The 14,943-nt window shown below is 43.8% G+C and overlaps 1 protein-coding gene across 1 annotated transcript in view; it reads left to right on the plus strand.

Moving 5' to 3' along the window:
- The window catches only part of SGSM2 (small G protein signaling modulator 2), a gene marked incomplete at its 5' end in the record, with an annotated part of 51,683 nt that extends 41,956 nt beyond the window's left edge, over positions 1-9,727 (plus strand). Inside the window, 9 exon segments of the mRNA XM_009705771.1 lie at positions 1,030-1,212; positions 2,337-2,677; positions 2,679-2,727; positions 3,406-3,530; positions 4,784-4,866; positions 5,333-5,442; positions 6,754-6,850; positions 8,083-8,250; positions 9,639-9,727. Coding sequence (XP_009704073.1) covers positions 1,030-1,212; positions 2,337-2,677; positions 2,679-2,727; positions 3,406-3,530; positions 4,784-4,866; positions 5,333-5,442; positions 6,754-6,850; positions 8,083-8,250; positions 9,639-9,727 — 1,245 coding nt within the window.
- Between the last annotated feature and the right edge of the window lie 5,216 nt (positions 9,728-14,943).

Genomic DNA, 14,943 nt, shown 5'->3' on the forward strand with positions numbered 1-14,943 from the left:
ATCTATTAAATGAATGACATGAAAACAGTCATAACATTTGCATATATAGAAAACTTATCATTTCCTTAACTGAAGTCATCATGGGAGATTTATCATCTTTGCCTTCTGATGATACTTTTACAGTCATCCATCAGTATCTGGGGCATGTCCCAAACATGGCTGTCCTCCAGCCTTCCACTAACTTCTATTTTATGATTTATGATTCGACAGCTACCTCAAGTGACAAATAGCCTGCAGCTCTTCGCATGAATGCTCTGGTAACAACTCCAGCCAGCAGAGTCCAGAGCCTGAAGCCAACTCTCAATTGCGGTTTCTCTTCAGCTCTTGACAAGTGACAGAGTAGTAAAATTACTACATGTCCCTTAATAGCTTAAGGCGGGGTTCTGGGTCTGTCTTTCAACAGAGGAAGCCAGCAGTGGCAAAAACCTGTTTTATTACTATGGGAACCAGAGTGGTTGGATCTGGCCATGTACAGTGCAGGCACCAGGCTGTGTGAGCTGGGACTTCTGCTCAGGAGTCTCCTCCGGCATCTGCCTGAACAGGCTGATGTCTGTAAACCTGTGACTTGGAATTCACTGCAAAGGGTACGTTAGAGTTGGAATAGAGAAGGAATTGGGAAGGAAGCGTAATGAAATTAGGAATGAACTGGTTAGAGGCGCAGCAATTGCTCCATCAGATTGCATCTGACTTCTATATGAGGTTTCACGTGAAAGTCAGTGACATCTTTTGTTCCTTCCTGAACAGTGTCGAAGCGCTGTTGATAGCATATATGTGTGCTTATACGAATCTTTTCTGGTGCCTACAGTGATGGTTTATTCACTGCAGTGAATATGCAGCATCTTACTGCTCTGGTCATTGCACTTTCCAGTGACAGTGATGCGTGCTCTAGCAAGAGGGCTTCAGGATCCTTCAGGCTTTTGGTTTGAGACATTACAGTTACTTTAGACATCTTCCTCCTGGCTTCCACCCCTTGTTAATGCTATCTTTCAAGGAGGACCACCATTTCAGGATCTGTCTGTCTGCCTGCAGGTGGATGAGGACATTGCTCTCCGGTATCAGAAGGTCATGGCTGAGTGGAAGGCCTGCGAGGTCATTGTAAAGCAGCGAGAGAAAGAATCACATTCTGCCACGCTGGCAAAGTTTTCGTCGGGCAGCAGCATTGACAGCCATGTCCAGCGACTGATCCACAGGGACTCCACCATCAGCAATGACGTAGGTACTCCCTTCCCATCCCACCCATATGGTGCAGGCAGCACGGGAGGCTTGGCATTTGCAGAGGTGCAGCCCAGGGAAGCAGAGACTTGGGTTAGCACAGCTCCATCGGTGTGGAGCTACTTGAATCCTGTACAGAATTTGGAGCTGTTGTGCTTCCGTAATAGAGCTAAGAGCAGGTCTGTATTTTGGGTAGTCTAGAGCTGTTCTTTTAAGCAGGACCTCCCTAAGGGGCTTTAAGGTTCACCTACTACAGAAGATCCTTCTCTCAGCAGAGGAACAGCTTTCTAGATCTCTTACTTGTAGGTCCTTTATTCAAATCCAGCATAGAGCAAAAGATCGCTACTATTAAAGCATATTTTTTATTCTGTCATGTCCCTGATTGACAGGTTGCATGAGATTTTATTTTGGGAGGGGGGACTTTTGTCAGTCTAACGTAAGATGTTTGTTAAGCAGTAGAAAGGCAGACTGAATTAACCCCTCTGTAACTTGAATAACCAAGAAAGGGGTTTCTTTTCACATTGTTGGACAGGAGAGCTGGCATGTGCGTGCCAAAAGTGTCTCTTGGCATCCATTACTTGTGCAACAGTTAGCTAACTGATTTCAGTAAGGCAAGAGAGAAGAGAACTTGAAATATTTCAACACAGAGTATTTTAGCAAGAGAAGAGGTCAAGTGGTTGCATGGTGAAAAGAATTTGAAGGCCAGTCCTGACTTCAAACAGCCATAGCTGAACTGGATTGTCGGAGGCCTGAGGTATGTTAGTCGTCTTCAAAGATCTGTTGCAATGACCGGATGTTTTTAGTGTTGGTGTTGCAGGCAGGGAAGCTTCACTGCTTTCCCAGGTATTTCTAATTGAAGATTATGAAAGGGGGAGTCATCATCATAGGAGACAGATACGAGATCATAAATTGGTATTATTTTTAGACTTACAGTGTCAGTATAAAGACTAAATGAGGAGCTCTCAACTATTTGCATGCAGGGAAGCTCTGTTAATCAGTGATCTTGTTCACTGATGTAACGTAGTCATTTGTCGTGGCTGGAGGTTTGTTTGCTACATTAATGTTTCCTGCTTGTCTATTCTCCCTTGCTTCATCTAAATCTTCTCTCCCTTGCCCACCCCCAGGTCTTTATATCTGTAGATGAAACGGACTCAGCGGAGCAGGACGCAAAGGGTCAGGATGACCCCACTTTGACCGTGGTGTCTGCCGATGCGCCAGCAGCAGTAGCTGCCGTAGAGCGACAGTCTGTGGAGTTTGACTCCCCTGACTCTGGGCTGCCATCCTCGAGGAACTACTCCGTGGCCTCAGGCATCCTGTCCAGCATCGATGACGGGCAGAGTGTCTCCTTTGAAGATGGGGCTGAAGAAGAAGCTAGCACTGATTTGGAAAGGACTGACCCAGACATACCACGTACGCAGAAAGTCAAGTCACTTGTACTGCAGTCTCAAGATTCTGTATCGGAAGAAGGTGGATTATTTAATGGATGTTGCTTCTGTCTGCGCTGCATCCTACACAGTAGGTCACAACATAAATATCATCATCTGTCTGCACAGCATTGCTTTTCTAGCACTTTTTCAGATAGGATTTAATGAGAGACAGTCCCAAACTAGAACTACAAGTGGTGGGAACGGTGACTGAAAATATTTGCATCCAAATCTTTTCATCTGGATTTTGAGCTAGATTGGTAATAAGACGGCAAAAAAAAATGGGGTCTTTTTCTGAGTGGGAGGGCAAGGAAAAGAATGTGGTGCAGTTCTAGCACCTAAAAATTTCCAGGAGCTGGGGGGAGGTATCGGGGTGTGGATGACACACCACTTCTAAGATTTCATTATCATTTAATTCAAGCTAAAACCCACATTTAATCAAGTTGAGCCACAACCTAAATCTAGATTCAAGACTCCACCATCTCTATTAGTGTTGCCGTCAACAGGTTAATAGTTCAGTTTCTGCCTCTCTGCTGAAGCTGTTCAATGGGAAACAACCATATGGAAATAGGACAGGCTTGGAACGTTTACCAGTGAAAGTGTATGCATTTTACCTGGGATTTTTGACAGTAATCGAGCATTTCGATGCTCTCATATGCCCAAAGTGTAATTGCACTATTTCTGATTTGTTGATTCCCAGAGTGAATCTGCACAAAGTCCTGGGAATGTTCTAAACTCTGCAGATCTAACTAAAACTTTTCCCTTCTAGATAGAGTTATTGGACACTGTTGCCTTAAATTTGCACAGAATTGATAAAGATGTCCAGAGATGTGATCGGAATTACTGGTATTTCACTGCTGATAACCTGGAGAAACTCCGAAATGTCATGTGCAGGTAATACAGCTTGTAAACTGAACTACTTTTCACATTTCTGTCATAATCCATAAACTGTAATAATATGAAAATAATAGTCTGCATAAACATTCTCACTAATGAACTTAAACCTTGCAAGAAGGAAGAACAGGTAGGATGGTAGGTTAGAGAGCATGGGTATGATAGGCAGTCCAAGTTTGAAATGCAGGCTTGAGCAGATTCTCTGCCTGCCTCAAGAGACAGATCCTGTCAGTCACTGTGAACTATTCTCTAAAGGTATTATTACTACACTCTACTCGTGAGGGTAATATATCCGTGCTCTAATGGCATGCTATAAAGATGACAGTAATTGTGAGGTGCCCAGATACAGTGTTGAGGGACCATCTACAAAGTAGACAGAAAGACTACATCTTCAAATCAAACCAAAATCAAAACAGTATCTTTGACCACTGAGACCAGCTAGAATCAACAGAAAGCTAGTTTTCACTTTTAGGAATACAAATGGCTATGAAAGCTATTCAACTAAACACACTTAAATCCGAAAGTTTAACACTCAGAAAAGATACCAAGATTCCACCTAGGGAAAAAAACCAAAACCCACAAAAACCAGGTACCTTTTAAAAATCTGGGCTTTTTTGCATAGGCTATTATGCTTTTGTTAGCTGTTTTTTTCACAAACTATTGATATGTAAGCCTTGTGTGTAAGGTATGGTCCTCTCTATTCAAGTAGAAAACAATACAGGGCTGTGAAATACTCTGGAATGGGAAATGTCAAAAAGTTCTGAGACCTACACGGTCAACAGCTGCTTAAGATTTGATCTCGCATAACCAAATTAGACTTCAATACAATATTTAGCTTTTGAGGAGCAGGAGGAGAAAAATTCAATATTAATTCATCCTGTAAGTAGGCAATTGATCACATTTTTTTACCCTTTCATAACACATGAAGAGCCTTCAGCAAAGGTCACGTTACAAGAGATATTCCTGTCTGACATACTGCTCTGTCCTCATTGTGGATTGTTTATAAAGCCTTTAGGAATTTTCCTGAAAAAAAAACCAGCAGAAATACTCATCATTTTATACCAGTGTGTTGGAAGATTTGAATTGTTGTAGTTTTCTGGACTTCCGGCTTTATCTTTTACAGCACTCTAGAACAGGACACTTAAAAGCTTCCAAAAGGAGTTGTATTTTAGGTGTACGACAAATTTTTGAGGCCACTGTGCAACAAGAGGATTTTTAATCCTATTATCTCTTGTGTTTTCTTCCTTCTGCAGTTATGTTTGGGAACACCTAGAAGTCGGTTATGTTCAAGGCATGTGTGACCTCCTGGCTCCTTTGATGGTTATACTTGACAATGGTAGGAAGGGTTTCCTTTCGGAACACGTTGGTATCTTTAAGGAGGTCTTTCTTTAGAAATGCTGTTTCAGAAGTTGTTGTATGCATTAACCAGGGCTAGCTCACCAGGAAAATCAAACCTGCAGCTCTTGATTCGTACTTTCTCTACATGTGACTGTTGCTGAAATGACTAACGTTAGTATCTTGGGGATTCCCTGTTCACTCACTGACTCCCAGATTAAATTTTACTAAATTTTCAAAGCAGCTGTGTTCTGGCAGTTGCTGAAGCTGAAAAGTCAACTGCAAGCTGGGCTCTTTTGAAACGTAACTAGTAAAAATGATCCAGAGTCAAGTACTGTCTTCTGTTTCATCTAAATACTGGTGATTAGGGAACAGCAAAGGGGAAAACGCTGTTTCTCCCTTGCCCTGCAGTTCATTGTTTTGTTTCAAGGAAGTCACGTAATTAACGTTCTGCACTGTCTCTGCAGATCAACTGGCTTACAGCTGCTTCAGCCACCTGATGAAGAGGATGAGCCAGAACTTCCCCAATGGAGGTGCTATGGACACACACTTTGCCAACATGCGATCCCTAATCCAAGTGAGTCTTTTTCAATCTTACTTGAAAGAAGATGAGGCTGTGGCAGAGGCTCAGAGCTAGCTTTATGCGATGGTGAAGGGCAGCAACTCCAGTGACCGGGGTTCCTAGTCATCTGGTACTTCAGCACTGGGGAGAATAAGAATTGTTTTATGCAGCCCCAAACCGACTTCCTGCTTCTCAGTGGACAGCATTTGTGTCACAATGAAGCATGTGTATCAGAGCAGATCAGGTTGTCTTAACTTGACAAACAAAACAAACCCCCCAAACATCTGCCTGCAGTACACCAGCTACACAATGTCATGACTCCCATTTATGGCTCAGTCCAGCTCTAACTGAAGTCAATGACAAATAGCAGTCAGATCCAGTCTTCACTGCTTTTTGGAAGAGAAAGCAGCAATACTGGTGGCACAAGATTTCTTACGGATTTAAACAGACCATAGCTATATTTGTATTCATACAGCATGCTTGCTGAACGGGGTTTTTTTGAACAGATTTAAGGCCTAGACATTCCATTCCAGAAAGCACCAGGCACCTGAGGAAGATTAGCGTAAAGAAGGATGAAAAATATCAGGATAAGCCATTGTCTGGTTTGATAGGTGGCATATTAAAAAATAATAAAAATAGAGGTCAGTCAAGAAAGAAGATGGCCAGCACAGCAAATGCAGGCAGCACATGAACATACGGCTGCAGTGTTTCTGCTGAGCAGAAGGACTGTCAGAGGATGCCACCCTGCTTATCCAGCGGCCCTTAGGATGACATCTGTGAGGAATGACTATAGATGTACTTCCACATTTAAGACACCTACCAGACATTTGGCAAGTAGTTGTTCAGTTCCAGAGACCTTAGCTGTTGCAGTGTGGAACTGTGCTACTCCTGCTCATCAGAATTACAAACTTGCAATGAAAAGTCTCTCTTTGTTCTTTTCCCCAGGTAAATGGGTTTGCACCCCAGCTCATATGTTACAATCTGAGAGTAGAGTGGGGTGGGAAGATGAAAATTTGCCACTTGTTGAAAATCAGTAGGATCTGTAACTTGCTGCTTGGACCTTTAAAATGACAGTGAAGATGGACTGTTGTCACCTCATACCTGCACAGCAGTAACTCTTCACCTCATCAGTCTGTGGCACGGCACCCACATCACAGGCATTTTGCACACACATAGTAAAAGGATGTATCTGTGCTAAGCAGCTGCTCTGATTTAACCACAGGATCGGGTGATAAAGAGCAGCATGGAAGTCTTAACCAGACTCCAACACCTTCGATCTTGGCTACTTTCAGACAAGATACCGACAGCTGATGTTTTGCATTTCAGATTCTAGACTCGGAGCTTTTTGAATTGATGCACCAGAATGGAGATTACACTCACTTTTACTTCTGCTATCGCTGGTTCCTGCTTGACTTCAAAAGAGGTAATAATGTTCTATGCCTATAGTTTAGAGTTGTGCAAAACTCTGATCAGCTCTATGTTTTGGTCTAATGTCTGGATGGTGAGTAGCAGCTAGGATCACAAGAGAGTTTCTAGCTAGGAAAGCTATTGCACCTCTGAGATGAACTAGCACTGGAATGAAGTCAAAGCTTCAGTGTTATAAACTCCTGGTAATGTGGTTGGAGCCAAGTTTCTGCTTAGTGCAAATGCCTGTTTGCTCAAGAAGGTGATCCCAAGTTGATCACACTCCTTTGTAAGCTTTGATACTGCCTTTCTCATCCATTTGATAACAAGGAGCAGCTCAGCAATAGCTCAAGAGCTGTTGGACTCTGAGGTACTTTATATACTGTGGGAGCACCCCAGGATCTCAGGATCCCTGCACAAGCGCACCCCCCCACCCACACCCACTCTAACAGAAGCAGTTGCTTATAATCAAGAGACCCATCTTGCTATCAGGAAAGTCAGCAGCTCCTTTGAGTTACAGATTGATCTGCAAGAATCGAAAGAAGACATCCTTCTCAAATACCCTAAGGCACAAAGGTGATAAAGGGAGATGATACACATCCATCAGCTGTTTATTATGAGCAACTGACAGTGAGGGGGGAGGAACTGTGACTCCTAACTATATAGTAAACCCTCTACCTACTTTTTCACAGAGAATTGCCTGTCCCCCACATCCCAGTCCCCTGGACCTCACTGTCACAGACTGGGCAGAAGAGAAGCCTATGTGGTTCAAGATGACGAAGCTTCCATGGGCCATATCTGAATTGCGGCATGTGTAGACCTACCTTACGCACATCTGCTTATACGGTTAATTGTTGCCATTTAAAAATAGCAGAGCTTTAGTGCTGATAGGTCCGCTGCAAAGCCAAGAAGGGGGCCCTGGATACGCATTCAGATTTGCAGCCTGTCATGTAGCCCTACCTAGAAGAAATGGGCCTACCTGTGCTGCTATCACATGGTTACTGCAGTTTAGGCATCTTCCTGGGGTTGAGTCTCCACCACCACACCTACATTCTTTCTTAATTTTTCTTTAAACCCAATTCTGTTGCTGTACTCACACAAGTAAGTGACAGGAGTTGGCTGGAGGAGAGGAAAAGGAGGAGTCATGAAGTACTGTTCATGTCTGCATACGGCCTGTAGGACGTTAGTTAGAGAGGGGGAAGTGGTCAATTTGAATAATCAGATGCTCTTGTAATGTTTATTCCCATTCAGAATTGTTGTACGAGGATGTATTTACAGTGTGGGAAGTTATTTGGGCAGCAAAGCACATCTCTTCAGAACATTTTGTCCTTTTCATTGCCTTAGCACTTGTGGAAGTTTATCGAGAGATTATCCGTGATAACAACATGGACTTCACTGATATCATCAAGTTTTTTAACGGTAAGAGACTTTTCTTAACAGGTCAGTTTTGATAAAAAGCAAGTAATGAGACTAACAGTCTGCAGTTGTGCAGTGTTCTTGCTGTCACGACAAGCCCCTGGTCATTTTAAGCTCTGAATCTCTTACCCCTTCATGTAAATGACAAGCCCAGATTTTCACCTGCTTCCTGAAGATCTGACTTGGCACACACAAACTACAGAGCTTTAAGAGCTACATGGACCACAGAAGATGGTAGCTTTTTCAGTGTCAGTGGTAATTTTTACCACAAAGCAAGCTTCACAGTTCCTGTTAAAAAGATTTGCCACAGTGACTCTTTGCCCTTCGTTTAATGGGAGGTGCTAAAATGTTGCTTAGTTTTTTGCAAAAGGCTCTCGCAGGTTTTAAGACAGCCAGAGTCATTTCTGTTTACAAGGCCTGACCTTGCTGAGGCTGAAACATATAAGCAACTGTTTATGCGAAACATCCCAAACCACTTCCATGGTTGATTGCTTACCACAGTGGTCCATAGATGCTAGCCAACATCTACTGCCAGAGCAAAAAGTATTCTGCCAAAGCAAGCTAGGTCTCTTCCTGGCTGCAGAATGCAAGTTAGTCCTGAACAAGTGCTCTCTGTTAGGATATTTTAAGAGGTTTGGAAACAATTTTGTGTAATCACAGTAATTTACTAAATTATCAATGCTGTGGCTTTCGGCCATCTGTTGCAGAAGCCCCAAATTTGGTTTTGTTTTTGCCTCAGCCACTTTTATTCCAAAACTGTACATTAATGCTTCCTTCAAAAAAAACCCACAAAAAAAAAAGTACCCCAAACAAAACCAAACAAAAAACTTCAGCACTTGCCTAAGCTGAATGAAATGTTTATTGTGGAACTGAGGATTCGGGTCTGCCGAGAGCTACTTTCTGAGCTGACTTCAAGCTGCAGAGTGCAGATGGACGTCTCTATGTGGAGCTACGTCGGCACATTGTTCCATGTACCTGAAGCCCTTCTCAATTGTATTTATCACGCGCATCCCAGACACCCCAGCAATAGTCCCTGCCTCGAGACCTATCTTTTGATCAAGTTGAGTTCAGCTTTACATTTTTGAGATCCCAGGAGGGCTGTTCACAGGCACGTGGAGGTACAGACCTCCCACTCCTGGTCTGGGGTCACAGGGCACTGGGATTTCTGCAACAAGGGAACTGACACCAGAAGGATTAGATCTTGATGCCAGGACCTACAGCACTAAGGGATTCATTCTGTCTTTAATTCTACAAACCTAAGCCCCTGCAATGCTTTTGGATTGCTGCTAATGTTACACTAATTAATTAATGTTAATGCTACATTAATATCAGTGGTAGGGCAGAAAAGTTCCTGCCGCTGACAGTTAAGGATATTTGTCTGTGTCTTTTAGAAATGGCAGAGCATCATAATGCTGAGGAAATTCTAAGGATAGCAAGAGACCTTGTCTACAAAGTGCAGACGCTGATTGAAAATAAATGATAATGAACAGACTGTCATTGTGGACCTTGTGAGCTATCGGATGGAGCATTTCTTGCACTGTAACTTCAAAATGGTGTTTTAATTGCATCTTCCATGTAATGTAATAAATATCGAAGAGATTTGTAACAGACTTTTAAAACCAGAACTTTTCCTTCACTAGATAAGGTTTGTGTTTGATAGTCCTTGTTACACTCACTTTGTATTTCTAGACAAAATCTTTTTGCATTCTCTTCTTTCCCTCTCTAGAATACTGTGTATCTATATATTTGAGATACTAAAAAGGGGGGGATTTGACATACTAGAACATTTATATTTTGACTTACTGCACCTTTAAAGCCTGGATGCACGTTGTGTGCTCTGCCAGAACCCTCCATGGAGGTGAGGCCGGATCCAATACTCAAAGTGTTGGAAGCATTGAATTGGGTCCTTGGAGGAGCACGCTTGTGGGCTCACTGTCTATGCCTTGAACATGGAAGAGAATGCGTATGAGCACCTGTTGCTAAAACATTTGAATTTGTATTTAGCAGCAATTAAAGTAAATAAGGTTACTAGCTGGTCGAATGGCCTTAAACTAAATAACATGGTTAATATCAGCAGTGACGATCTAGCAACATTAGCTAAAAACATCAGTGAGCCTTTGCGGACTAGCTCATGCTGTTGAGTCTTCATGGCCTACACATGCCACAGACATGCCTTCAATTTTACTTTGCAAACTTACTCTGTGAATATTCCCAGATGACAAGATCTAGTTCAGGTTAACAAGTTTAGCACACAGAAACAGGTCCCCTGCTCATGTTAGCAGCTCCCACGCTCTCTGCGTCTGTGTGGAGTGCCACGAAGTTCAGATCCTACGTTACAGAGCAGACACAGCAGAGCCTTGCCTCTGCCAGATTACTCACTGCACACTACTAGCCGCCTCCTCCCCGCTCTCCAGAGCTTTCCGGGAGGACTTTCCTTGGGATCCTGTGAACACAAACCAGACGCTCGTCAACTCAAGCAGGTATCGGCACTTGCCAGATGAAGCAGTTGAAATTGTTGCACGGGATCTGATCCTCTTTGCTGCAGCACCGTGCTGGTTTGTAGAGCTGTCCGCGTGCCCTGTGGAAGTTCTGTGCCACTTCTTTTCCTGCTTGGCCGCATGCTTTAAGTAGCTGCATATGTCTTGCCCCGTCCTGCACAGAGAGCAGAGGTGACTGACTGTTAGCTGGGCTTCGGCCCTGGAGCTGCAGCCGGGTCTGTTGCTGTCCTAGCACTTCATCGCACTATAGAATTATCACATATACTCTACCTGCCTTCCCAGGGTGCGTGTTGTTTCTAAGTAGAGGTGTATCTATGCGTCAGAGGGAGAGAGGGTGCAGGTTTTTGCTAACGGGGTTAGCCACAGGTTTTGTGGATGCTCATGACCTGTGCTACTAGAAAACCTAGGGACTTGGTGTAAGCACTTCAGAAAGTATTCCAAAGTATTCCACCTTTTGCTATTAGAACATTAGTGATGTAAAAAAAAAAAGTTTGAATTTTTTAAGCTTTTTTTTTAATCCTTCAGAGCAGACAGGGTTACATAGCTTTGTTTCCATTGACCCTTGCAGAGAAAACAACTCTGTGTGCTTTTCATAGAGCCATAGAATGGTTTGGGTTGGAAGGGACCTTTAAAGGTCATCTCGTCCAACCCCTCTGCCATGAGCAGGGACCTCTTCAACTGGATCAGGTTGCTCAGAGTTTACATGAATTAGATCAGCTCACATTAACTTTTAAAATCAGATTTTCGCAAAAAGAGGTGTAAAAAAAAAAAATAAAATTACTCTGTTTGAAGATTCAGATCCTGCTAGGAGGTATTTACTTTAGTAACTCTGGTCTTGTTATTACCCAAGCACTGGGCACTCTTGCTGTTTGCACTAGGTGAGTGCTGTCTTGGGGTCCTCACGAGCTGTCTTACTTGCACAAGAAAAAGGTAGATTTGGATCTAGAAAGACCATCTGTGCTTAGATCTTTATTTATGATTGGTAAAGAATGGTAAATAATAGTCTGAAAAGGGAAAAAATGTACACAAAGTACTTCTCAGCTCAATAGCCAAGTGCTCCCTTAAATTTGAGGGGAGGGTAAAAAACAAAAACCTAAACCAGAAGTCCCCCGTTGCTGGTGTAGCCAGATGCCTTCAGGGACAAGCGTGTTGTTCTCTGGGCTCACGAGCATCACGGTCATGAAACAGAAGTGAGAACAGATGAGCCCACTCAGTTCCGAGAAAGGTGCTGCGGAGGAGGCTGTTGGGAAGGAAACCCCCTTTCTGCACATAACAGTGCTGAAATAACAGTGGGAAGGCAAACGTTACGATAAGCTCTGCTGCCTGCCCCCGCGCGTCCCAGAGTGAGGGTGTGCTCAGGACCAGGAGCCAAGAAGTTGTTCTGCAGGCATGCTCGCAGGCTGATCTCATCGTTATTTATAGCTGTGTGTCAAACCCTTTTATAGGCCAGTGCATGGTTGCTGAAAGGTCTCAAAAGCGCTTCAGTTTGTGTGTCCGTTCGTTCACTTGAAAACTGAAATAGTATTTTTTAAAAAAATTGTCAAGAGCGAAAAAACCCTCCAACTCACAGAGCCTGAGGAAGTGATGTAAAAAATAAAACTGCACTATTTTTTTCTTTGGTATGTTGGGAATGTACTATAAAACTGTTTAAAAAAACCCACCACACCAAATCACTGCGAACTTCGTTGTGTTTGTTATAACACTCTGTCTAATTGTATTTTATGAATATTGTGTATTGACTTATTTATTTTTGTTGCGAGCAGACTATTCTCTTTATTGCTCAATTATTTATGTTTAAGTGTAACATATGAATAAATACTTATCATCAAGGCATTCGGTGGAGCTCTTTGGAAGCGACTTCTTTCCCCTCGAGGTAATTTCAGAGACAGAACAGGGAGTCCTAAGGCCAGGGCTGTCTGGGAAGAGAGTGTGATATGTAATTACATTTTTTTCCATGATGAGCATGCATGGGCTATTGTAGTAAGTAAGCAGGTCATCACCAAATGGACTGCTTAATGTCCCTTACATGACTTTAAGTGTAGATTTAAGTTACACACAGTGTGTGCCTAACAGCACCTATTGTCACAGGCTGAGCCTGTTGCCAGTTCAGCCCTGGGGAAGGAGTGGGAGCAGAAGCAGGCCTATGACTAGTGTTAAAAAATAAAAGTTTCATCTTGCAATTTTAGGCCTGATCGTGCTGCAGCTAGCATTAAATCTAGCTGAGCTGTTGGGCTTCCAGGAGAGATCCACCTCCATGGCTCCCAGTCCCCCCTTCAAACCTCTTAAAAATCCTCCAGCGCTTCTGTTCTGTAGCAGGGATGCTCCCTTTTTCAGAACTTGCTGTCTTACCCGCTGGCTGGTTTGCTGCTGGCAGGTCTTGCAGCGATTTTCCAGGTTTTCAGGCTGGAAAGCGCTGCCTGGAGGTGGGTCCCTGGGGGATAATGGAGCATTTCCCTGTTCTACTGTAAAAATGCCCAACAAATGCCTCTCTGTACTGGGGTAGGTGCAGCCATCCATCAGCCATTGCTCATGACTGTTACAGCTGTTGATTGTGGATTTATCCTTATAAAAGAGGATAAGCTCTTTATGAAGTGTATCCAATGACATGTTGGCTTAAATAGTCTTCCAGTGCCATGGTATCCTCTGCCTTCATCTTGTTTGCATGGTGGGACTTGGGGCGCGCAGGGTGACATGAGCACTATGGCTAGGCTTACGCATTGGCTTGCTTTTCTACAGGACCTTCTTTTTATTACACCACCACCCCCCAGCATTCTCTTTGCAAATTCTCAGAAACTTTTAAAGCAGATATTTCGACAGTTGTCCCCCAAAGCTGCAGAATCCCTGTAGCAACAGGAATTTATTTCAGGAAGATGCAGCATCCCAATGATGTTTCATCACTGTGAAAGTCCCGCTGCTCCCAAACACCAAAAGAAAACCAAACCAAAAGAAAGCTCCACCGTTTCCTGCCCCTTTTTCTGTAACCCCAAGCCAGCGCTGGCAGCCTGGTGAGGTTCCAGCTGCTTTCTCCACTCTACCACCAGTTTTGCCAAATGCAGCAACTTTGGCCCTTACATTTTAGTGCCACATATAGAATCTCAGAATCATTTAGGTTGGAAAGGACCTTTAAGATCATTGAGGCCAACCGTTAACCTAGCACTGCCAAGTCCACCACTGAACCATGTCCCTAAGCACAACAATACCTTCAGGGATGGTGACTCCACCACTTCCCTGGGCAGCCTGTTCCAGTGCTTGACAACCCTTTCAGTGAAGAAATTCTTCCTAATAATCCAAGCTAAACCTCTCCTGGCGCTACCTGAGGCCATTTTGTCTTGTCCTATCACTAGTTACTTGGGAGAAGAGCCTGACCCCCCCCCCACACACCCCTCACTACACCCTCCTTTCTGGTCATTGTAGAGAGCGATCAGGTCTCCCCTCAGCCTCCTCTTCTCCAGACCAAACCCCCCCAGCTCCCTCAGCCACTCCCCATCAGACTTGTGCTCCAGACCCTTCACCACCTTCGTTGCCCTACATCTTACAGTAGTCTATTAATTAGTCCACAGCCTGCCTTCCCTTTTCAGAAGCTCACCTAGAAACGCTTTTCAGTTGCCCAAATAATAAACACACACACACACACACACACCCACCCCCCCCCAAAAAACCCCCAAAGCCAAAAAGCCAAGCCCATGCAAGTACATGAAGAGCACCGGGTTTGGTAGGCACTGCTTCTGCCCTCCCAAGCTTTGAACTGAGCTCCCTAAAGCCTCACCTCTGTAGTGCCAGCACTTGAGTCATGTTTTGCATTGCTCTGCCTTTTTTTTTGGATGCAGGGTTGGACCAACGTTTGCTACAGTTCAGTGACACTTTGAAAACCTTACCAGACCTGCAACAGTTTTTTTTTTTCTCCACTCCTGTCAAGACATAGGTTCTGCCACTTTGCAAGTTAAAGGTCCATTGTAGCTGCCCCACACACCAGCCAGTGAGCTGTGCCTTCTGTGTCTCAGCCTGAAAAGTGCCTCCTTAATCTAGTCATCCAAATTTGCTAAAGCCTATAGCATCTCATCAGCTGTTACATGGTACAACTAGCGACTTCTGATGAGGGTGGAGAAGCTGAAGTAACTGTTGAGGGATGCTGAGAGCTGACAAGTCCCTTCTAAGGTGCCTCTGCCCAGGTGTCCTGCACCTGGGCAATTCAACCCCC

The sequence above is a fragment of the Cariama cristata genome, unplaced genomic scaffold, assembly GCF_000690535.1.
Source record: "Cariama cristata isolate BGI_N322 unplaced genomic scaffold, ASM69053v1 scaffold20308, whole genome shotgun sequence".
NCBI lineage: Eukaryota > Metazoa > Chordata > Aves > Cariamiformes > Cariamidae > Cariama > Cariama cristata.